The 23,474-nt window shown below is 38.1% G+C and overlaps 1 protein-coding gene across 1 annotated transcript in view; it reads left to right on the top strand.

Moving 5' to 3' along the window:
• The window catches only part of igsf21a (immunoglobin superfamily, member 21a), a 203,676-nt gene that overhangs the window by 98,352 nt on the left and 81,850 nt on the right, over positions 1–23,474 (top strand). Inside the window, exon 3 of the mRNA XM_085354552.1 lies at positions 18,725–18,846. Within this exon, the coding sequence (XP_085210678.1) occupies positions 18,725–18,846 (122 nt within the window). The remainder of the gene's footprint in view (positions 1–18,724; positions 18,847–23,474) is intronic.

Here is a 23,474-nt window from a genome sequence, read left to right on the forward strand (position 1 = left end):
GAATTATTCAACTAAATGCTACACATGGGGTGGTCTTTTTAATTAACATATACATTCTACATTAATACAGATATACACAGACATTAATAACATAATATTAATATTTATTGTTATTAGAGGAAACAGTAAGGCCACTTTGCTTTTCCTTTGACATTTTTCAGTAACGCAGTAATGTAATGCTTTACTGTACTTTCTTTATTCTTTAGTTATGTACGCCACTGCTGATAAAAAAACAAAATAACAATTCTTCCTGCTACAATCAGATAAATTCAGTTCCTATGCTGGAAGTGAAAAAGAGTGGAATGGTACAGCCATACACATTTTAAGGAATGTAGATATGGACATTATTTTTTGTTTTTGTTGCACAGAAGGACAAGAGCATGACAGTAACATGGAAATTATTGTAAATACATTCATTATACTGCTAACACAACTTAGTCTCTTTAATAGCATCAGCACAGACAGCATGCTAACGCAAAGCTAGCAATGGACTAAGAGTGGTTTTAAAGCTGAGTGCATGTCGACCCCAGTCCAGCAGCAAGACTCTGGTCTTCAAAAGGTAACAAAAGCAGAGGTTAGTAGTCAGGCTTGTAGCCTCTGTTTCTACCTGTTCATGGATCAACAGTAGTGACAGTTTCTTTTAAGTCTCTTTGGGCTGGTTTGCATCTTTGCTTTGTGAGGTTTTGTGTTCAAATTAAAAGATCATACTTGTGTACTCATTAGGATAGGAATGTGTGTTGGTGTATGGGACTGTAGCCAGTAGGTTCATATTGAACTAGTAATCATGTTAGATCTCGTGTTTTCAGGTCATTTTACCAAGTATATATATACTTTGCAGGTGAAATTAATCTACAGCTATTTAACCTAATGGTACACATCAAAATGTGTTTAAACTAAAAGTAAAACTAAAATATATACATGTGAAAAGGTTGAACGTCCCCCGATGACTTTGAAGAGTTAATACGTGGGGGCTGAGCCCCAGAGAGCCCTGGCCCAATTTGACCTGGCAATAAGTCTTAATTCAAATAGCTTGAGGGAGATTTATCACAGATTCAAGTGCAAGTATGTGCATGTTAGTATAAATGCTTGTGTGTGTGTGTGTGTGTGTGTGTGTGTGTGTGTGTGTGTGTGTGTGTGGGGGGGGTGGGGAGACATGTTGGCGTAGGACACTTTCATTTATAGCACTTAAGAAAATAATTGGTTTCTGCTGTGAGTGCATGGTGTCCCTGCTAATAGACACATTATGTATAATTTCCTGTAGTACTCTCCTCGTTTGACCTTTTGTTTACGTTTAGGTAATGTTTAGACTGCTTGTCTGTCCCTCCATTCAGTGTGATGATGTTTTTCATATGTTTGCCATAGTCCCCTGTGGAACTGTGTCAAAACAGAGTCATTATAAAATTAGATTTCAGCATTCAGTAAATGTCTTACAGTAATGAGATAAACAGGTACTGATAACACAACACTACTTAATTGTTCACTTAAGTCACTGTAATGATCAAAATTTTCAATGTGCTCTGGTTTCTTATGTGTGATTCTAAATTCGCTTTGGTTAAGACCAAATATGCCGGGTCAGTGATTTGCTTTTGTGGCTAACATTCACATCCCTCAAACTTAAACTTCAGGAAATGTTAGTGACCTCCTTTTACTTTATATATTTGCTTTTATATTTTGAAAACTGTCTTTTAGGGTGGAGTTTAGTTTTAGTCAGGAAATGCAAAACTGGAGACTTTAGGAAGCAATGTGGCAAATATCCTTATCCCTGTTGTGTTATTTCAGTCACTAAAATTAAGCCCATTAAATCGGCTGTGTAATGGCAAACATATACATTACTTTCAATAAAAGTCCCATCTCATTGTGGGAAGAAACAATCTTGGGCTATATTTTTGTCCCATGAGTCGTTATTCTTCTTGTCTAGTTTCCACAAGCAGCCATACGTCTGTCTCATTTGTACGGCAACACACATGCACAGTGTGTGTTATTGCTCAAAGTCATGAGTTCACAGAGAAGTACAGTATAGACAAAGTGAACTTCACATTTCTCTGATTGGATATTGTTTTTCTTATACTGAAATAAAATAAGTATTGCATATGTGTCTATTTCTAGAATGTGTTACTAGAATGTGTTAATGGAATGAAATACTCTTATCTCTAACACTTGATGTCTCACTAGTGTGGTTGTACTCTCTGGTCTAATTGGCGGGATTAAATGTTATAAATGTATAAGCTGTAAAGCCTATCATTTGATTTTATGTCATTTGAGATGTAAATCAGTCATCGTCTTGAGACAATAGAGTGATCAAGAAAGAATTCAGTAAAAGGACTAGATGTTATAGTCCCTGATATTGCATTGCTTTAAATGGACAGAATCTTGAGGGATGGCTGTTATGAGGAAAGGCAGCCCAGAAACTTTACCAGCAGCACACATCGTTGTGTGCCTCAACTTTCGGTCTTTTACCCAAGACAATCTGCCATTTTTATAGCAGTCACAAAGCAAGTATTTTGATAATAAATTCTTGGTATGTCATTGAGAGCTATAAATGCAAATCTATCGGTCTGTATGTAAATTGGGACTACAATAAAGATATCAGACTCATCAAATCCTATCTGTACTGTAAACACATCAAGACAAAAAGATAAAGCACTAGAACATGAGATTAGCCATGTAGAGTGAATAAGAGAAACAGAAGCTTTTAATATTAAATGAGAATTTTTATTCTTTGGTACTTTGGTAAAAAAAAAAAAGACACAAAGTTGCCCTGGAAATAAGCATTAGGAGTAAATAATATCATACAGTGTCTGCTTCTGTAATTTAACTTAAGAGTGCCTTATTAAAAATGGAAGAGCCCATGCCACATTAAGGATTAGAATTTTGTATTTAAGCATGAAATGAGCCTGATGTTTTGCACTATACAGACAGATGTTTCAATCCAGCTCAAAATTCTGCATCCATGTTTAACAATTACAACCTTCCTTACCTAGCTCGGAAACTGCCTTTGCATACTGAAACAATCAAGATGGGATTGAAGTGCAGATTTTCAGCTTTAATTCAGTGGTTTAAAAAAAATTATTAGGAATTATAGTCATTTGTATAGATATCATGGCTTTTATAGATTCTCAAAAGCAATTGGACAACTGACTGAACAAGCTTCTTTGTCAGGTCAGGCCTGTCGTGACATGACGATAAGCAGCTACATTGTTTGGAAGATATTTTGAACTTCCATGTGCTATCTTTTTGCTGGAATTCTCAATATGAAATTCAAAGAGATACAGATAAAAGTAAAGGATGCCAATATTAAGCTGAAAAACTCATATAAGCTCCCAGAATAAAGCAAACATCTTTAAAGGTGACAAAAAGACAATATGAGTTATCAGGCAAAACACATTGATTTTATTTTCAGTGGAATCTAATTAAGCAATAAGGCATCGCAGAATTGTGCGAGCTGTGGGTAGTGACCGAAAGAACGAGATCGCGGATACAAGCGGCAGAAATGAGCTTCCTCCCAAGGGTGGCTGGCCTCTCCCTTAGAGATAGGGTGAGAAGTTCAGCCATCCAGGAGGGGCTCAGAGTAGAGCAGCTGCTCCACATTGAAAGGAGCCAGCTGAGGTGGTTCGGGCATCTGACAAGGATGCCCCCTGGGCGCCTCCTGGGTGAGGTGTTCCAGGCATGTCCCACCGGGAGGAGGCCCCGGGGCAGACCCAGGACACGCTGGAGAGATTATATCTCTCGGCTGGCCTGGGAACGCCTTGGTATCCCCCCGGATAAGCTGGAGGAGGTGGCTGGGGAGAGGGAGGTCTGGGCCTCTTTGCTTAGGCTGCTGCCCCCGCGACCCGGCCTCGGATATAGCGGATGAAGATGGATGGATGGATGGCATCGCAGAATTGTGCAATCATTGAACAAAGCATAGCAATAACAAAAATAATGAGATTGTGCCCATTCAAAATAGTTCTTTGTACTTAACAGAGATGGGCAGTAACGCGTTACATGTAACGCGTTACTGTAATCTGATTACTTTTTTCGAGTAACGCGTAAAGTAAGGGATTACTATTGCAAAAACGGTAATTAGATTACTGTTACTTTCCCGTAGGAACGCTGCGTTACTGCGTTACTAAAACCGTGATTTTTTGCGAGAATGTCTCACGACAGTGACGTAAAGCGAGTGCGCCATTAGTGACAACAGCTGTGTGCAGATCAACAATGGATCACATATCGATTGTGGGAGAGAGTATGAGCGTGCAGCGTGGAAGTACTGACCTTACTTTGAGTTTGATTCCATAAAAAGTGACAAAAACATTAGCGTCCATCGTGCGTGGGAAGAAAACTTATTTTTACAGCGAAAAAAACCCCTAAACTTCCAAGCAAGCACCGAGAGCGCACCGACGTAATGGGAAACTCACAGAGACACTGCCGTATCCTTCCACTGACTGCTGCACACCTGCACCAGGGTAAACCTCCGCCTACCGCAGTCCTGCTTTACAGGTGAAAATAGAGCAACAGGACCGCTGAGTCTTTGACTTTATTTATGTTCTGCTGTGTTTTACTTGCATCTATTTGAAAGAGTGAGTGTAAACAAAAAAAATATTTTATTTTATGTGCTGGAATGTGCAGAAAATAGGTTTAAATGTTAAACTCATTTATTCAACTCAGAGAATGTTGCATATAATTAAATTTTTGCTTGATGCATAAAGTTAAAAGATTAAAACTGATAAAACAAGTTAAAAAAAGAGACTTTTCCATTTGATTACATTTTGTATGATGGATTATGTAGAAAAAGTAGAATTGGGCTGAAAGATATATCGCTTTATCACCTCTTCAGGTTGTAAATCGTGTTTTTAAAAAGTAACTAAGTAACTAAGTAATTAATTACTTTTGAAAATAAGTAATCAGTAAAGTAACTGGATTACTTTTTTGGGGAAGTAATCAGTAATTAGTTACTGATTACTTTTTTCAAGTAACTTGACCAACACTGGTACTTAATACTAATGGTTTCTCCCTTTGGCATCAGTGATGAGTACCTTCATTTTTCTAGAGGGTAGAGTTGTCCATTCTTCTTGAATAATAAAAACATAAAACCATCGGATCCTGGAAATTCTTGGGTAGTCTTGCATGAAGTGCACATCTGATATTTCCCCTGAGAAGCTCAATGATATTGAGGTTAGAAGATTGTCGTGGCCACTCCAGAACCTTCACTTTTTTGTCCTCCTCCCCTGTCCAGTGAATGGTTGATTTGGCCTTGTGTTTTTAATCATTGTCACGTTGGAAGGTCCAAGTGCTTCCTGTGCGCAGTTTTCAGACTGATGAGTGCAAATTGTCATCAATTTTTATGAATATCCCTGTGCTTTTGTAGCTCATATATCCCCAAAACATTAAAAATCCACCTCCATGTTTCAAAGTACAAGTTGTGCACTTTTCCCATAGACTTTGTGGACTTCCCTCCAAATATAGCATTTATGGTTTTGACCATAAATTTCACTTTTGGTCTCATCACTTCAAATGACTTACTTTTGACTTACTTTTGACCAAATGACATACTATTTTGTGGCCCTGGCTCAGTAATGGCTTTTTTCTATTTTTGTGCAAGTGCCTCCTTATTGCGGATCTTGAATCTGTCATGCCACTTTCTTGCTGTTAAACCTGTATTTCAGCTTAAGTAGCATAACAATTTTTCTTTATATCCTGACCAATTTTCGTGACTGCTGAGGCTGATTTTTTGTTGGTCTACCTGACCATCGCTTGGTATCAACAGAAGCACTAATTCTCCATTTTTTAATCACACATAGAGCACTACCTGGCATTTTCAAATATTTGGATGGTTTTGGATGGGTCTTTTTTTCTTGCAGACTTTTTTTGACAGCTCTTTGGCTTTCTCCATGACTCAATAGCCAATAAAGTCAATGCAGCTCTTAGTGAAATGTCCAGAGGTTGCAATAAGAACTACAAAACGGGATGACTATAAACAGGCACTACTTAACCATCAAATACATAACAGGTGTGGTATCAGCCAATTAAACCAGGATATTTGTATGTATATTATAAACCCAACTATTTATTTATAAGCAAACTTTTGATCAGGGCCAATTGGTTTTTCAGTTGTCATTCTCTTTTATGAAGGGGGGCACACAATTATCTGATGAATTACTTCACTTCACTGTCAGATAAGTAAATTTAAATAAAAGAAAGAGTTTCTGCACGATCACATGTAATGATTTTGTCATCTTTTCCAAAAACTTCATAAGAAATTATGCCAGGATATGAAAACATGAGCAAAACTGTAAAAGCATCTGTAAGTCCGAAACAGTTATGAAAGACATGACTACAGTACTCTGGTTAAGCCAAACCACTTAAATAAAACCTGAAATTAAGAATTTCAGTTACATCTTGACTTGTTTAAAATCCCCTGTAGTGGTTTACACGGGAAAATTACAAAACAGTCTGTTTCTGTCCAAAAACATATGGCCATAGCTCTCTTCTGTGTTTAGTTTTTATTTATTTAATTGTTGAAAAGATCCAATTTCTGTAGATGAAATCTATCATTCAGTAGGATCTTGCTTTAACCTTTTAAATGTGCCCACATCGTAATCCCAATATGAATTTCTGCTTTCAACCAATTTCTGTCAGAGAACAATGCTGGTGATAAATTTTCTTGCAGTTTGAAGGCAGAAGATGCTTTATCATAATAAACTCACTCATAAAATTTATGAAGAAAACAAGAACCTTTGTCTATTTTAGCATTCTGCTAAATTCAGCATTCTGCTCTATGCTCGCGACCTGCTTTGTGATTTATGCATTCAATAACATTCCCCATATATCCATCAACTGGCAGATGCAGATGGTGGCTCCAGTAATCTGGAGGATAGGGAAGAAGAAAAAGGAGAGGAAGAGAACTGTGAAGTTGCAAACATATGCAGACTCGTTATGTCCACAGTGGCCTTGATGTCTTTTAAGACCATCTGTTTTCCAACTTGTGTGCCCTTTTGAGTCAAAACCCATCTGTGATATAGTAGAAAATGGCAAAAATGTTGTTGGACATGGGTTTGGTGGATAAAACTGCATCATTAGTCGAATCATGAAGGGAAAAAAAAAACATCTAGAATTTTCTTTAACAAGTCGGTTGCAAGAACAAGTTGCATGCAGCTGGATTATAAATGACACACATCATACATAGCACAGCAGGGTTTTTTTGTAACCATCTTGTTAACTGATAACTTACTGACGCACATAAATTGCCTGGGGTGTTGTAGTTAAAAACACTCATGCACAAAGAAGTGTGTTGACAGTTATCTTTCAAAGTAAGTAACACAGAGGACACTTTTACTTATTTCACTTCTGCCCTGCACACACGTATTACAGGAAATTATAAATTAGATGGACTTTGACACAATACATTATCAGTGTTAAGCACAGTCATACTAATTTGTTGGAATTATGTCATTTGCATATCAAGCGACACGCACATGCAGTTACAGGGACAATTAAGTGGCTCAGGGTGACACAAGGCTGCACTAGCCTGGAGGTCAGACAGGCTTAAGAGTGATTCAGGCTGGAAAAAACAGAAGCTCTGGGAGTGCAGTAAAAATGTGGCATGTAATGAATTGTCAGAATAACATAGAATTTTAAGATACAGAAAAATATCACATGTAATTAGATTCTAGGAAGTTGTACAGAATTATGAAACTGTCTCATATGATGTATGTGTATTTAGTTGACAGTCAATTATGACCACAAAGCAATATGTACACTATTATGATGAGAAACAGTTTGTTTTAACTGGGGAAGAAAGTGAATAAATCATAAACTGCATTGTATTATATTATCCATCCATCCTCTTAACTACTTGTCCAATTCAGGGTTGTGGTAGATGGAGATGTGGGGAAGGGCTTAAAGCCTATTGCATCTGTCCTAGGGTGAGACGTGAGGTACACTGTGAACAGGTCGCTAACACACAGAGACAACATTCACAGTCACATTCACACCGACAACCAATTTAGAATTATCAATTAATATGCATGTTTTTAGACTGTGAAAAGAAACTTGGGGAGAACACAAGCAGGTGTAGGGGAAACATGCAGAAGTCCAGGCCTCACTTTTTTTTGTCTGAATTTGCACAAATGTTCATTCAATGAACTTCACAGATCTTGATCCTAATGTTCAAGGCCACATCATGTTCATGTGAATACAGTATTTTGAGATCATTAGGAGGGCATCCACTCCACAAATGTTTAATTCTTTAAAGAAAAAAAAAACTTCAACAATTATTAAAGGTTTTTTATTTTTTAATCATCTGTTCTATCATTGGCACCCATGATACTCTTGAAATGGTCCGCATTTGAGTGCTGCCCGGATCAACCACATTTTTCTATTGTTAGCTAATCCTCTCCACTGAGCAATTTGGTTAGAAGTGCTTTGCTTAAGGGCACCTCAGTTGTAATTGCTTAGAGAGATGAAATGGCATGCATTTTTCTAAATTCCAGCACCACTTCAGTTTGATTCACAAAAAGTCTTTCCACTTTTTGAAAGACCCCTCCAGTGAAAACTTGGAATGTTGTTAACATATCCATATGGTGATTTTTTTTTTATATGCTAGCTTATAAGATAGCTCATTAGCGAAATAAGCAGTCAATGCGTAGGATGAATATTTCCCCCGTAGAAATGCAGTGTACCAATAACTTGTCAAAATTATGTATTAAGACAGCTTGTGCATATATTTGCATATTCTTAGATCTGCACATACAGTACTAAAGGATGGAAACATGTAGAGTGTATCTAAGCTATTTAAGGCATGAAGTGAATTATATTTTCATGGAAAAAATCAATATGTGTAATTTTAATGTCTTTTTGAGATATAATCAATGTCTGGAGAAGAAGTTCAAAAACTGTACTGTAATAATGCCCAGGACATGCTGCACTGCTTTATACAGTGCCTTTACAATAACCAATATACTGTAGATCAGCAGTCACCAACAAGTCTGACCTGCTTTGATCTCATCACCTCCTCGCTGTCAGCCCACAGACAGCCTTTCTCCCTCAGAATGACAGCCGTAATAACCATCTCTGGATGGCCTTGTCTCAGATGGCTTTAGATAACACGCTTGCATAACACTCAACTGCCTGAATTTATACCGTCGCTGTGCCTGACCCTCACCCTGCTACCTCTAGGGTGTAGCTGAATGCAGCTGGTCTGTTCCTGTTGGTGGCATAGTTTTCATGAAGCCCAGCTCTTATCCTTGTATGTAATCTGGCAGTTCCAGCAGCAGCCAATCACAACCTGCTTGTAAGCTGTAATGCTGGAATCAAAATGCCTGACAGTAGAGCTGGAACATGTGATACTGATAACATGCTGGAAAACTACTACAACAGTGCTGTGCTCCTATACTTTGTATGTGCATATAGCCATTGACTGAAAATTTCTTATACGAAAGGCTCACATTTCAGATTTGTAACCAAAGCCACTGACCGTAAAACACTCACATGAATAGATTTATTTTTTTAATCTTTATACTGACAACTGCCTAAGTATGGTGATTTATTCCAGTGCAAACTCTGCTTGAAGACCTGATAGCATCACAAGTTTCCATTATATTTCTAGAGGTAATATGGAAATAGCAAAAGGGACTATCACTGTATTTCCATGGCTGCTGGCAAGTGTCTCTCAAATAAATATTCGCAAATTGTATTTGATGAGCTAAAGCATTTTGAATTAGTTTTATATGCTTTGAAGCAGTCTTACTGTTAAAGGAATTGTTAGATGAACCGTTCCTACAAACTCAGGTTTTTTTAAATTTAGTGTGGCACTGTATTATCAACCCTTTTGTGCATCAAAGGTACTGTATATGTTTGCAGCGTTGCAACCTACCAGCTTGAATTAACTGTGCTTCCCCACAGAGTGTAGTGACAGACAGAGGGAGGAGAGAAGCCTGTCATTTGAAGCATGAAATCCCGTTAACCAAGTCCTCTGTCACTCAGCACCCACTAGGGAAGCACAGCATGCAGAGCTGTAAACTCACAGGTTAAGAGGCAGGGCCACCAATGCTGCATACCGAATCTTCTCACTGAGTGAAGATCAACATTATACAGTACTTAGGTTTTGCAGATCCACACTTTGAAATACGCCTGCATTGTCCCTGTTGTTATACACACAATACTTTCTATTAGCACTCATTGATAATGTCGTAGCAGTGGGATAATAGGGTGGAATCGAGAAGGCAATACTATCAAAACAGCAAATTAATATATTTTAATTACTAAAGTAATATCCAAGTGAGAGTCAAGTAATCAACAGTTTTTATAGCTGAGTAATATTGCATTGAAATTTCTGTAATTTCGTAATATCAAGCCAGAGGCTGGAGTTAATATTGTGGAAACAAATGTAAGATTATGAGACAAAATCAGTTAGTAATAGTGTAGTTAAATGGGTAAAAATAATAAAACATGGTAATATCTGTGCATTTGATTTTTTTTTTTTTTTTTTGCTTTGCTACCACTTTAAAGGCAGTTATCTCATAATAATAAGGTAATATTAGCTCATGGGATTTCCATATTAGGATACTATTACCATATTAAAAGAGGGCATAGCTGTCCAGTTTTGTACTTTAATCCCCCAGGCTCCTTGGCCGCCAGAGTACAGGGTGTTGGCAACTGTTGTGAGTGGCTGCAGACTACAGTCTGGAACAAACCTGCCCAGTTTCACTAGAGTAAAATTTCTTCTTTCTTAAGCTGAGGGGCAATAGAATTTGACCAGAGGAGGAAATTAAGTATGCGGCTTCCAATGCAAATATTTCCTCACTCTGCAAAAGGGTAGACTGATTCTTTTAATTTTCACCTCATAATATACAAATTCAAAATGCAGACATGAAATGTGCTGTTTTGATCTATTTGACAGGGTGACTGGTTCAAATCAGTGGGATATGAGGATGCTTATTTTCACATAAGAATTTAAGTAGAGAACAGAAAATTTATCAGGTACGCTATTCAGGGTGTAGCCAAGGAATACCCTCGTGTTCGGGCTGGCACTCCCCCCTTGGGTTTTCAGTGTATCAAAGAAACCGTGGACCCTTCGTAGACAGTGTTCACATATTTGAACAGTTTTCTAATATGTGCTTCCAGCAGAGAGGAAGTGGCAAAAAACACCAGGTTGCTGTTACGCATCTGTCTAATGGCACTTGGCCCCAGAGGCACTGTTGAGCACATATAAATTACTTTGTGCTCATGGCAGGTTTTCTGACTTTGAGACATTTCTTGCTAATCCTGAAAAATTGTCATGTCTTGGTCAGGACAGACAATACTACAGTGATAGACCATGAGGGAGGCACTCGATCTGTGGCACTACACGGGCTGGCTTACAATCTGATGATGTGGAGCAATAAACAAGTCTATGGGGAGTAGGACTGAACCTCGAAATAACCCACCAGGTGTGGGACAGACTCTGTCGGGCAACCGAAAATCTGTTCACATTAAGTGAAAATGTGTATGGTCCTTTGTTTTTTATACAAAGAAACTAGGGCATGCCACTAAGATAGGACGTACTAGCTCACCCATAGCCAAATGCACTGGTAACACTAGTTACCTGAAAACTGAGTAAGGCATCCCACAGATTGGGTGTGTCTCTGTGGCACACAGATAACAATCTATCAATTACAGATACTCCTGACTTCATCTTATTATGTGCATAAAGCACATCATTTACTCCATTCCAGCCTCTATGCCACCATGGACATGACCAAAGAGATGGCAAAATACATCATGGAAATTACTGTAGAATTGCAAAAGGCTGGAATGATCCTCAAGACCATTGTCAAGAAACTGTTGCTGCCATTATTTGGAATTGGAAGACATATAACACGACTATTGGTCACCCTCATCTGTGAGTTCAGTGCAAGATCTTGCCTCATTGAGTGAGGTTATCATGATAAAGGTGGTGGACCAGCCAAAAACTACATGAGACGAGCTTGTTAATATCTTCAGTCACATAGACCACCATTGGTAACGCACTGCAATCATGCAGTACCGCATGGTCCCCTTGCTCAAGGAGGCACATGTGCCACAGAAGATCTAAATGATTTAGAGAAGCTTGGGGAAAGTGCTTTGGACCAAAATCAAACTCTTTGGCATCAACTTGACATGCCATGTTTGGAGGAAAGAAATGCTTTGAGAATGACCCAAAGAACACCATCCCCACAGTCAAGTAACAGAGGTGGAAAAAACATTATGCTTTGGGACTGTTTTACTGCAGAGGATACTGGATAACTTCAGCACATTGTGGAGCCAATGGACCATGTATTGTAAAACCTTGGATAAGAACCTACTTCCCTTAGGAAGAACACTGCCGATGGGTCATGGTTCTTCCAGCATAACAATGGCCCAAAACATACTGCCAAGGCAACAAAATAGTGGGTAAAAAAAAGAAGAACAGTAAGATCATGGAGTGGCCTAGACAGTCTCCAGACAGTCTCCAGACAGTCTCCAGACCTCGGTACTTGAGAAAATCTGTGGATGGAGCTGAAGGTTTCAGTTGCCAACCAGCAACCAAAATTTAAAGAGTTTCTGTAAAGAGGAGCAGACCAAAATCCCTTCTGAGATGTGTGCAAACCTGATGACCAACTACAACAAATGTCTTAGAGCTGCGCTTGCCAAGAGTTTCCCAACCAAGTACTAAGTCATATTTCATCTACTTATACATACTTATTTTACTTAATGACATGCAAGTCAATTTAAAACTTTGATGTCCTTTTATTCTGGATTTTTGGTTAATATTCTGTCTCTATCCAGTAAAGTGAGAGTACTTTAAAAAATATAGACTGTCCATTTCCTTATTAGCAAACTTACAAGTTTATAGGAGATCAAATAATTGTTTCCTCCACAGCATTGTAGAGGAAACTTATTATTTGAACTTATTTAAGTAATTCAAGTAATTTGACATTCTGGGACACAAGTTCTGTATTTTGCATTATTGTTTCGGTACAGAAATGGCAATTTTACAAGACAGTGTCTCCCAGTTTTTCTAGCCGGTTTCAAAATGACACTTTGTGACATAATAATATTAGGCAAATTAGCATGGAAATGAAGGAAAGTGCCAAGCCAGGTCATGACAATGAACTGATCATCTCTTTTGTTAGTCTTTAAATGAGGGACTGAATGGAAATAAATCTGAATGGGAATAAATCTTATTAAGATATTATTTGAAAGCCATGCTGTTGACCATCTTATGAACGTGGTAGACTTTGCATTCAGATCACAAAAAATGCTAATAAGATATGAATAAAAAATTTGTTGAAAGCCATTACCATCTAATTATTATACACCATATGAAGAACATGCTTAGTATAATTTTAATTTCATAGGTCTTCCATGGCTTTGTAAGTAGAGACTAGAAATCCTTTGGAAACTATGCACAGTTACATTTTTTTCTAACTTGTTTCAAAAATGGTGTAAAAAGACTTTCTGTAGTGATTCTCAGACTGCTGCCTGAAATTATAAAGCAGGATTCAGGTTGAATCTCTCACAGTTGGCCCGCAGTGTGTTAGCTGAATTTCCTCCAGTGGCTGCTGATGCAGCTGCAGCCTATAAATAGGCCCACCCTAGACAGGCGGAGGGGAGGAGGGCTTTGGTTAACCCCTGAGACCCAGTCCTAATCTGACCCCAATAATAGCAGACATCATTAGAGAGGCATTTCAGCTGACTGGCCAGGAAGGATACAACCTCTGTCTGGAGAGATTTTAGGATTGCAACATCTCAAGAGAAGCACAGGACTCTGGTTTAAGCACTTTCAAACTCACCTCGTTGTTACCTCTCTGTCAACCTACTCTTCTTTTGCCACTTTATGACACAATGTAGACAGGAGAGAAGTAGCAAACTTTCTACCACCCATTCTCGCCTTTCATATCTCCAGATGGCAGAGTGTTAGAAAGGTTTGGTGCTTCTGTGCCTCATGTGCATTGCATGGCCTGGATTCAACAAAGCAGTTGTAGCAAAGCTTTGCTTCCCCAACGGTGCTTTTCTGCAATCAAAGAGTATTCATCTCCCTCTTGCCCTCCCTCTTGTAGAGCCATTTTGGCACAGTTTGGATCTCTTTTCACCCTCCCACTCTCTCTCCCTTCTCACTGTTCTGTCCCTTCCATAGTTAGTCTTGGTCCTCTTGAGGGGATAGCAAGACATTCACTGATGTGTAGATTGTATCAGATTTATTACACAGAGGTTTACAGGTTAGTCTTAATTAAGAGGTGAAATCATTAAGAAGAGATAGATAAAGAGAGGGTGCCACTGAGAAGACCTGTCTTAGGCAGAAATCTTCTCTCTGGTCCTTAGGGCTTCTAGACAACCAGAAATCTAACACCTGCATTATCCACCAGATTTTCCAGGAGGAGGACTAAGCAATAGTAATGCTTGCTGGATTACATAGACTGTGAAAGAAGGCAGCAAGGAAATATCCCCAACTCAGCTCAGTACTTGAAGAACAGCTAATCATATTTGCATGAGTTTATTCAGTCTTCGAACTTTAAATTCAGCAGCACTTTGAAAGTAAAGGGAAAGTAAGCCTTCATTTGTAGGATTTGTTAATTTCTTAAAGTTGCAAATGAAAATCAGTGTAAATGATTACAGTCATGTCTTCTTTCTTTCCTATGCCAAAGTAGAAAATATCTGGTTAGATCTGAATGTCTCACACAGCTTTAGGCATGCCTATGCATCTGACACGAACTAATGAAACCCTAAAAATCTGAAGATATGCAACCCCTTTTTGGAGATGATCCACAAGTTTGTTTATCCTTTTTATTGCTTTTGTGGTGTTTTTCCAGCGCATTTCCAGGAGACTTGGCAATTAAACACTTTGATGTATTTTTTCTGGATTGTGGTAATGATGTTTGCATTTCTGTAGGTGGAATGCTTTTCTTCTTTAGCTCCACTAGATACTAGGGGTGCAACGATATTCGTATCGATATTGAACCGTTCGATACAGTGCTTTCGGTTCGGTACGCATATGTATCGAACAATACAACATTTGTAATTTATTTTATCAATTTTCCTTCTGACGATGCTGTCTGTGTTGAGCGCTCAGTGAATCTGCGTTCGACTACTCCGCCTAGGCTGCACTGTCCAGCGCAGATCCACTGAGCGCTCAACACAGACAGCATAGTCAGAAGGAAGAGGGCAGGGCACCTCCCCCACCCTCATTCAGATCTGGCGTTTGGAATTATTTTGGTTTTCATGTGACGTATGACCCTGAAGGTAAGCGAGTCATGGACTAAAGTAAAACAGTATGTTGGATGTGCCACGCAATGCTCAATTACATGGGTGGGAGCTAGTGTGTTAGCGCAGTTAGCTCGTTAACGTGTTGGCCGTCTAGCCCCATGCACGGAGCTATCGGCGGTAGCTCGTTAACGGAGATTTGCCGTGTTGTGGCGTTAAGGTCATTTCAACGAGATTAACCTGAAAGCACTAGTGGGAACACAACGAATATGACTGCACATTTACACCGACATCATCCTAGTGCAAAGACAAGTGGAAGCAGACAAAAAAAAGCAAGCATGCTACTAACTTTAGCCGAGTCATTTAGACAGCTCTTAGCACATGATTCTCCTTATGCTGCTGAGAATATAGCCCAGAAGAAGCGGATAGTATAGCTTTTATTTTGGAAAGAGCCATTTCTCTGTAATAAACTCTCTTTTCCAAAGATGAGTTATTCCTCAATCAGATACAGGGCTTGCAATATCGCTAGCCCGACGTCCCGGAGCTAGCGATTTTTTCAGTCGGGCTACCAAAATCTATCTCTTCCCTGCCCGTCGGGCTATTGTAGGAAAAATATATGTCAATGCTTTTGCATTCTTTCAGAAATGTAGCTGGGTAATTATGTCATTGGCATCGGTGAGCCACTGTCAATATGTGACATATTGAAGTCGCGTTTGAATTTGCGCTCGTTTTTTTGCTTTCACTTTGCAATCGTGCGAACTGTGTATAGAGAGCGACAGCACTGATCTGTGAGTGATGATAATTTGTGCACCAATTCCTCTGACATTGTCTTATTAATCGTTAGCTTACTATGCAAACATGACGCAGCAAGCTTAAACATGTGAGAGGTTGATCGCGCAGAGAATCGCTGAGCTTATGTGAGTGAGTGTGTAAAAGCATTTCAGTTCTGCTGAGCCGAATAAGACAGGTCAGGGTGAAGAAGTGACAGCCAAAGAAAAGCTTACCACAAAACGGAGAAGTTATGACAAATCAGACTATGAGGCAAAAAGAAAGTGCAGCTTTATGGTTTCATGGACAAAAGAATTTCTGTGGCTGCAATATGATGAGCTAAATAACCAGGGCTGCACATAAGTGGTCCGCAGGTGCACATTCGCTGTCAAAATAAAAAACACGCACAAGGGTTAGGGTTAAATTTAAAAACTGTACTTTTGAGTTAAAATATATATTTATAATTTTAATAAATGACAAATTAAAAATGCATGAACATTTTTTGTATCGAAAAAATATCGAACCGTGACACCAAAGTATCGAACCGAACCGTGAATTTTGTGTATCGTTGCACCCCTACTAGATACGGTTATTGCTTCTCACATTCTACAAGGATTACAAATAAAATGATATATCCTCAAAGCTACCCGGCTCAAATTGGGTACTTATTACCTAAAGTGTCATCTCAAGCTAAGGTCATTAGATTGAGTCAAACCAGCCCTACGAACACATACAGGAACTTGGTGCAGCTCTTACCGAAACCATTCTTCATTCTTTTAGAGAAGGACTCTTTCTTTTCCAGTGTTTTAGTTTGAGCTTCAAACCATCACATGTTATTTTATTTTGCTATTGTGCTTTAAGAAGACCAAACTAAATATTGCTTTTAGTTGCAGAACTCCTGCATTTTTGTCCATTCTTTTGCAATATATGCCTAATTTATTTATTTATTTTTTTGGCTCAGTTGATTGTCCAAGGTTAAGGCTGTCTTGTATGTTATATTTAATGACTAATACTGCCAAAACTAGTTGAACAGCTAGTTGAATTTTTACAAGGCATAGACCTACAATTCAAAACAAGCAATCAAGGAAATATTAAGGACCAATAAAAATGATTGCGCTTGCTGTCTAACATTAGTTGTTCAAATTATTTTTTGACTGACAGAAACGTGCAAATACAAATAACAAAACTCTTTTTGTAGAATTGTATTTGATCTAGTTTCACGTATTTAATCGCTTACTCAGGCACTATTGCAGTGTGAAATTGAGTGATACAGGCAAATAACTGGAAATGAGCCATTCAAATTTCAGTGACAGTTTTGCTGCATAATTCATTGTTATGAATGTGTGCTTCACTCTGCATTAATCTGTAACGTATATTACTTTGTCTCAGTGGCATTTTATTTTTTTCCATTGGAATGTGCTGTCTCTCGATTTCCAATATGTGTATGGCACCCATATGAGATACCATTGTACAATATGGAAATAAAGTTAATGGAGGTATGCTTTTAAAGTCTGAAAAATCTATTTCATGTGTGGTGTTGCACAAGTATGTTAAACAAAAAATACCAGTTTTCCTCCTTAAACCGATCTTTGTAAAATAAGCATTACTGTAGCTACAGTGGTGGGACAAGTCTGACTGGTTTCCAGATGTGCTTTTGCTTTTAGAGGCTGCTCTTAATCTCCCTCTCCTCTTCTATAGTGGTCCAAATAAACTTGCTTTGTGCTATACATGTGAAGTGATATTAAAATAAAACAGATGGGCACAATCCTTTGATTTTGTTCACAACATCCGGAAAACTTCCTCTCAAAAATCTTAAGTTAGAAAGTAGATGAATGCTTTTTACGAGCAAGCATGTTGACCTTTAATATTTAAAATCTGTTTAAAAAAAAAAAAATCCCAGCTCCTGCCAAACCGGTGGGCCTGTAACCAAGAAGAAGTTGTTTGTTACAGGTAACTGGGGTAATTTATTTTCACACTCCTGCGCTTTTCGTTGTTTCAGCATTGCCAACTTCCTCTGCAGAACCTGTTAGCAAAATAAGCCTAAGGCAGCAAGCTTTCTCTAGAGGCAAGAGGTCATAGGAGTTACCCTACATTCACAGGGAACAATTGTTTGCTGATATAAGTACAATTTAGCCTTTTCTTTACATGAGACCATGTGTATTTTAGTATGGACTAATCATGAAATCCTTTGACAATGGTTCTGATCCAAACAAATCATTTCAGTTGAATAAACAATCTTCTGTGGCAAACAGAAGAAGGATCCATGGCTCACCAACAATGTCCTTCTTCAAAGCAGCATTAGGGGCTGCTTTGAAGTGAGTTTAACACTCCTGTGAATACTGGAAAGGAAAGAACTGCTCGATCATCTACCCAGAAAAAAAAATGAAACAAGACCAGTGTTTGAATATCCTCTTCTGTTATCTTTGTCTTGTCACATGCTATTACCTCTACAGAAAGCGGACTACTTGTCACATGCAGAACACTGTACTACGTCAGTCTTCATTAAGATTTATCCATGGCCACAAATGAAGCCGAGAGACTGTCTCTTCGAGGTTATCATGTCAGCAGATTTTTAATCCCTTTGCCATTAGACCTTATAATGAATAAACTTATCATGAATCAATGAGGTAATTGCAGGCAGGATTACTTTGTGCACTCTCAGGCCATGTGACAACAGTTTATTCATAAGAAAAGCTCTAGGGGTAAAAAGGTTGCTCCTGTCCCATTCATCACTGGAGAATTCACCTTAGTAATGCTCTCTCCTTTTGCTTCACAGGTCACAGATGGAGGTACTATCAAGCAGAAAATCTTCACCTACGATGCTATGTTTAATACAAATTACTCTCACATGGAGGACTACCGCAGGCGTGAAGACCTTGTATACCAATCAACTGTCCGGTAAGCCTAAAAATGAATTCAGTTTTCTTGTTTTTCATAATAGATTTGTTTTGCTGCAGTGGTGAATTGTAAAATATTAAACTCACTGTATAATCAAACAACCTTCTGACACTGTGATGAAATGCACTAAGATGAATTCCTGTTCGGTACAACCCAACTTCATTCCCAGCCATCTGCTGGTGGTCAGATGAGGCCAGAAGGCCAGACTCAGTGACCGAGCAAAGGGGTTTTATTACATGAGGACAGGAGGCAGTGGCAAACTCTAATCATCAACTCTGCACAGGATAAAGTCTTTAGTGTTAAAGATTTATCTAACATCTGGTCAGGCTGCCCTATTATGTAGTGGTTTTATATATCCCAGGTAGCAAACCCAATCTCTTACACTTGGAGCGATGCAGCACATGGAGTTGAGCATGTGCTTCACCTATATTTGAAGGATCTGTTATCCACAGGATACATAGTACTGCTATGTATACATTAACAAGTTTTACTAAGTTGCCAAGAAATTGAGAACATCAGAGTAGGAGGAGTCTCATGACTTTGGTTGGCTTGATTACACATTTAAGGCATCCCAGGGACGGCCTTCTTTTACCCCAGGCCTTACAATACGGCTGGCAGCTGTCTGCATATCTCCGCATTTCTCTCTCCCTCTGCTTTGGGTCTTCTCCTGTAGATATCATTATTTGAATGCTTAGCAGCACAAAAGGAAACGCTGGCCATTCATTGCCCTTGCAACTTCATTCAAACCCAGAATGCTTCACACTTTGCATCCTTTTTGTAATGATCCCACTTTCATCATTCCTTTTCATCTCATCTTTATCCTGCTGTTTTTTGTTGTTGTTTTTTTGATTTGGCTCATGTACATTACCTCGATGTATTTTCTGTCCTTTTTCTTTCTATTCTCTTTTCTCCTGTGTGGTGTGTCTGCCCAGCTGAAAATGATTTATTTAGACAATCCTACTATCCCTTTGGGACTGTAGGCGTAATCAAAATGGAATGGCGTACACACTTATATTCACACTAACACAAAAACATGTTTGTACACAGCAACAAAAGAAATGACCAACCACATGTGGACACATCCATATATATATATATATATATATATATATATATATATATATATATACACACAAAGTCTTCTACAGCGCACTGATCAGTTGGTTGCTACCTGCACCCGTACAAGAATGCTAAGCCTGTGTTAGTCATCCAGAGAGACATGTGGGATTCTGCCACAATCACACTGTTTTTCCAGTCAAGAAAGACTCCCTGGTCACACTCCTGCTTTCATGGTGTCTAACAGAAACTCAGTGCTTCTCATAAATGCAAAAAGCTGAATTTTTACTCACTGTATTCACCCGTTTCCACTTTAGAATTGTAAATCTTCTGTACAAAGCCTTACCACTCTGACGAATGGAGCTTTATGACCAAAAATGATTGCCTCAATATTCTGTAGCCTTTATAAACATGGAACATTGTGCAGGAAACTTCAGAGCTTTTGTATAATCTAAAAGCTATATGTGATTATGGTACTATTATAGTGTAGCAATAATAAAAATAATCCTTCCTACATCTTGCAAATATTCAACAGCATCTGAAGTCACACTGATATTGGTTCATCTAAGATTTCCCAGTCTTGTTTGGCTTCAACAGCTATTACTGTAATCTTTCAAAGAACGACAGCAGCTGTGACATTCTGCATCTTCAAGTGTCAATACATAGATTAGTTCTTGTAAGGGAAACAACAGATCTTGCACATAACTAGTGACCCTGGAAATTTGATATCTATTCAGGGTCCAATCAAAAGCAGGAGTTTGCTGCTTGTCATAAAAGACTCTTTGACTTGACATCAGTTATTGGTTTAACACATCCTGTATAGGCCACATGTAATAATGTAGCTTTTTATACTGAGAACAGTACGATTTTTATGATGATTGTTTGCAGTCACAGCACTTTTTTAACATTACTAATGGTGCACAGTGACTTGAGATACAATGCATTTATCTGCCACTGCACAGCCTTTAATTGACCATTTTTTCCTTACACTTGACCACTTGCTGTTTTGGAAAACCCAACCAAATTGGATGCAGGTTTCATATGTGTTCCTTAACTTTTACACATTAAAGTTTGACTGCAGTTGTAAAGTCAGATCTTCTCTTCCACTTGAGGTTTCTGTAAATTCTGCTTTAGTAGTGCAGATAAAAAAAACTAAAATCTATTTTGAGGCTGATATTGCTAAGTTATAGAAAATGGACATCTGTTACCTTGTCTCTGTTGTATAGAAGAAATGTGTTTAAAAAGAGTAGGAGTTTTAGTATAATGTTCATCCAAAAATGCAAAGCCTGTATTTTATATTAATGTATTTGATATTAATGGATGCCTATTAAGAGAACAAGTTAAAGTATAACTAAACTAAAATTCTCTTTTTACATAGAGTGCTGTTCCCATACTTTTTGTGAGGTGCCAGCAGATGTATAGTTTTCATTCATGCATTCAGCCAGCCATACAAACCCCATTTTGTTTGTATGATTACATTTCTTTTTTGCTACATCACTTTTTATACTTAATAATAAAAGTCTCGTAGTCTTGGCTGTGTCAGCCTGAAATTTAAGAACAGTTGGTGTACAAAATAATTTTATTTATTTTAACAGTTTTAAAACTATTTAGATTATTTTAACATACAATAGACTGATGATCCTATCCAGGATGTACCCTGCCTTTCACTTGGTGACAGCTGGATTGGGCAACACTGAATCAGATAAGCAGAATAAAGTGGATGAAATGGATTATTGTAGCAATTAAAAGTAAATAGTGCCCGACTATTTTATGTTGAATTACCGTTAAACACAATTTTAAAAAAATCATCTTTTGAATCTGTTCATTTAAATCAGCAGTTGCACCACTTGACATTTGAGTATTATTATTGAGTATAAAACATGAAAAAAATACATGTTTTTGAATGGATTGAAAATGTATTCAAACTGAAAAAATATAGAATAAACTGCCACAGGTCACATAATAACTGAGTCATTCATACAATCTCTCTTTTAAAAAAGCAGAAAAGCAGTTAAAGCAGATTCATACTTTTGTCATCACTTATTTATTGAAACAAAAAAGAGATAAGAGTAAATTAAAAAAAAACATTCCATAAACTGTTTGTGTAAAATATTTTAATGGTGGCACACGTCTTTCTAAAGATGTTTAAGTACCCTCTCACGACTCCTGTTTTCAAAGAAATGTGCATACAGTACACTATTGTAAGATATAATTGCAGGGTGAAGTGAAGCTTTGCATTTGTGATGAAGAATGAGTAATGGCTTCACAAATTAATGCACACTGAATGGGGCTTTAGAGTTATTTTAATCAACAGAAAGTCTGTGTGTGTGTGTGTGTGTGTGTGTGTGTGTGTGTGTGTGTGTGTGTGTGTGTGTGTGTGTGTGTGTGTGTGTGTGTGTGTGTTCTTTGTGCGTTTCGTTTCAATTTGGGCGTTTACCCTTCTTTCAGCAATACCTCCATTCTTTCTACCTTTTTGTCACTGTGCTCTGCTTTTTGCGTTTGTGTGGATTTCAATGCATAAATCCTAAGTACTTAGGGTAGCAAACAGCAGGACTATAGTGTTGGGTAAGGACAGAAAGATGAGCTACATCAGCACTTAGTATAATGCAACCACAAAGTAGTGAGTCTGTCACACTCACCGAATCACAGCATTATCCTGATTATTTTGTTTCATGCTCATTCATTAAGGAAACAGATGACTACACACCTCACTTCGCATCCCGTCCTCAGCAGTTTATCTCTGCTTTTCACCATCTTACAACTGCCAGTCTTTACCCATTCACCCATAATGCTTCAGGCCAGAAAGAGTATCTGACAATGTGCTAGTTAATTTGATGCAGAGATTGACTGGATGAGCTATCAGACACTACTCTGGCAAGTCTTCTCTTTTTCACTCTCCATCTAGGCAGTTGCATTTTCTTGCATTTGTAGGCAGAAGAAGTTCTAGAGGAAGGCCTGCATTACAGGAAAACTCCTAGGGGACAATCGATCTCTCTTTGCGGTGTGCTGTTTTTGCCGCTCCTCCATGGGGGCCCATTGATATCGACCGCCACTGTGTACCTGCTGTTTTGTGTGTGCGTGTTTTAACATAGGACATTTTGTAGTTTTCAGAAATTGTTTTTTTTTTCTTTTTAATTTAATTACCTATATGTTTGGTTTGCTGATAATCTTTTTAGTTCCGATGGCTGAGAAAGACTTTGATTTAACTATCTGCTATGGTGTCATTGCCCAAACACCTTTTTACAACTGACTGAGACCCAAATTTTCACAACAAATGAAATAAATAAATAAATAAAAAAGACAAATATAAATAAATAAATGTGATGGTGCTACATTTTATTTGTTATAAACCTAGCTGATAAATGTTGTGCTGCTGTGGTTTAGTTGTAGAACAACTCAAAATAGCCATGTTTACTTAACAGTTTGTTTAAGCGCCCCTAATAATGCTGTTCACTAAACAACACGCATTTAACTGTGTTGATGGTTCTTGTGATGTATGGGTGTAATCAGAGCAGTAATATGAAAGAAAATAAATCAATACTAAAATGACTTTATTCTTTTTAAATTGAGAT

The sequence above is a fragment of the Diplotaxodon limnothrissa genome, linkage group LG5 (assembly GCF_057381915.1).
Source record: "Diplotaxodon limnothrissa isolate DT_005_m linkage group LG5, D_limnothrissa_male_GT1.1, whole genome shotgun sequence".
Taxonomy (NCBI): Eukaryota; Metazoa; Chordata; class Actinopteri; order Cichliformes; family Cichlidae; genus Diplotaxodon; species Diplotaxodon limnothrissa.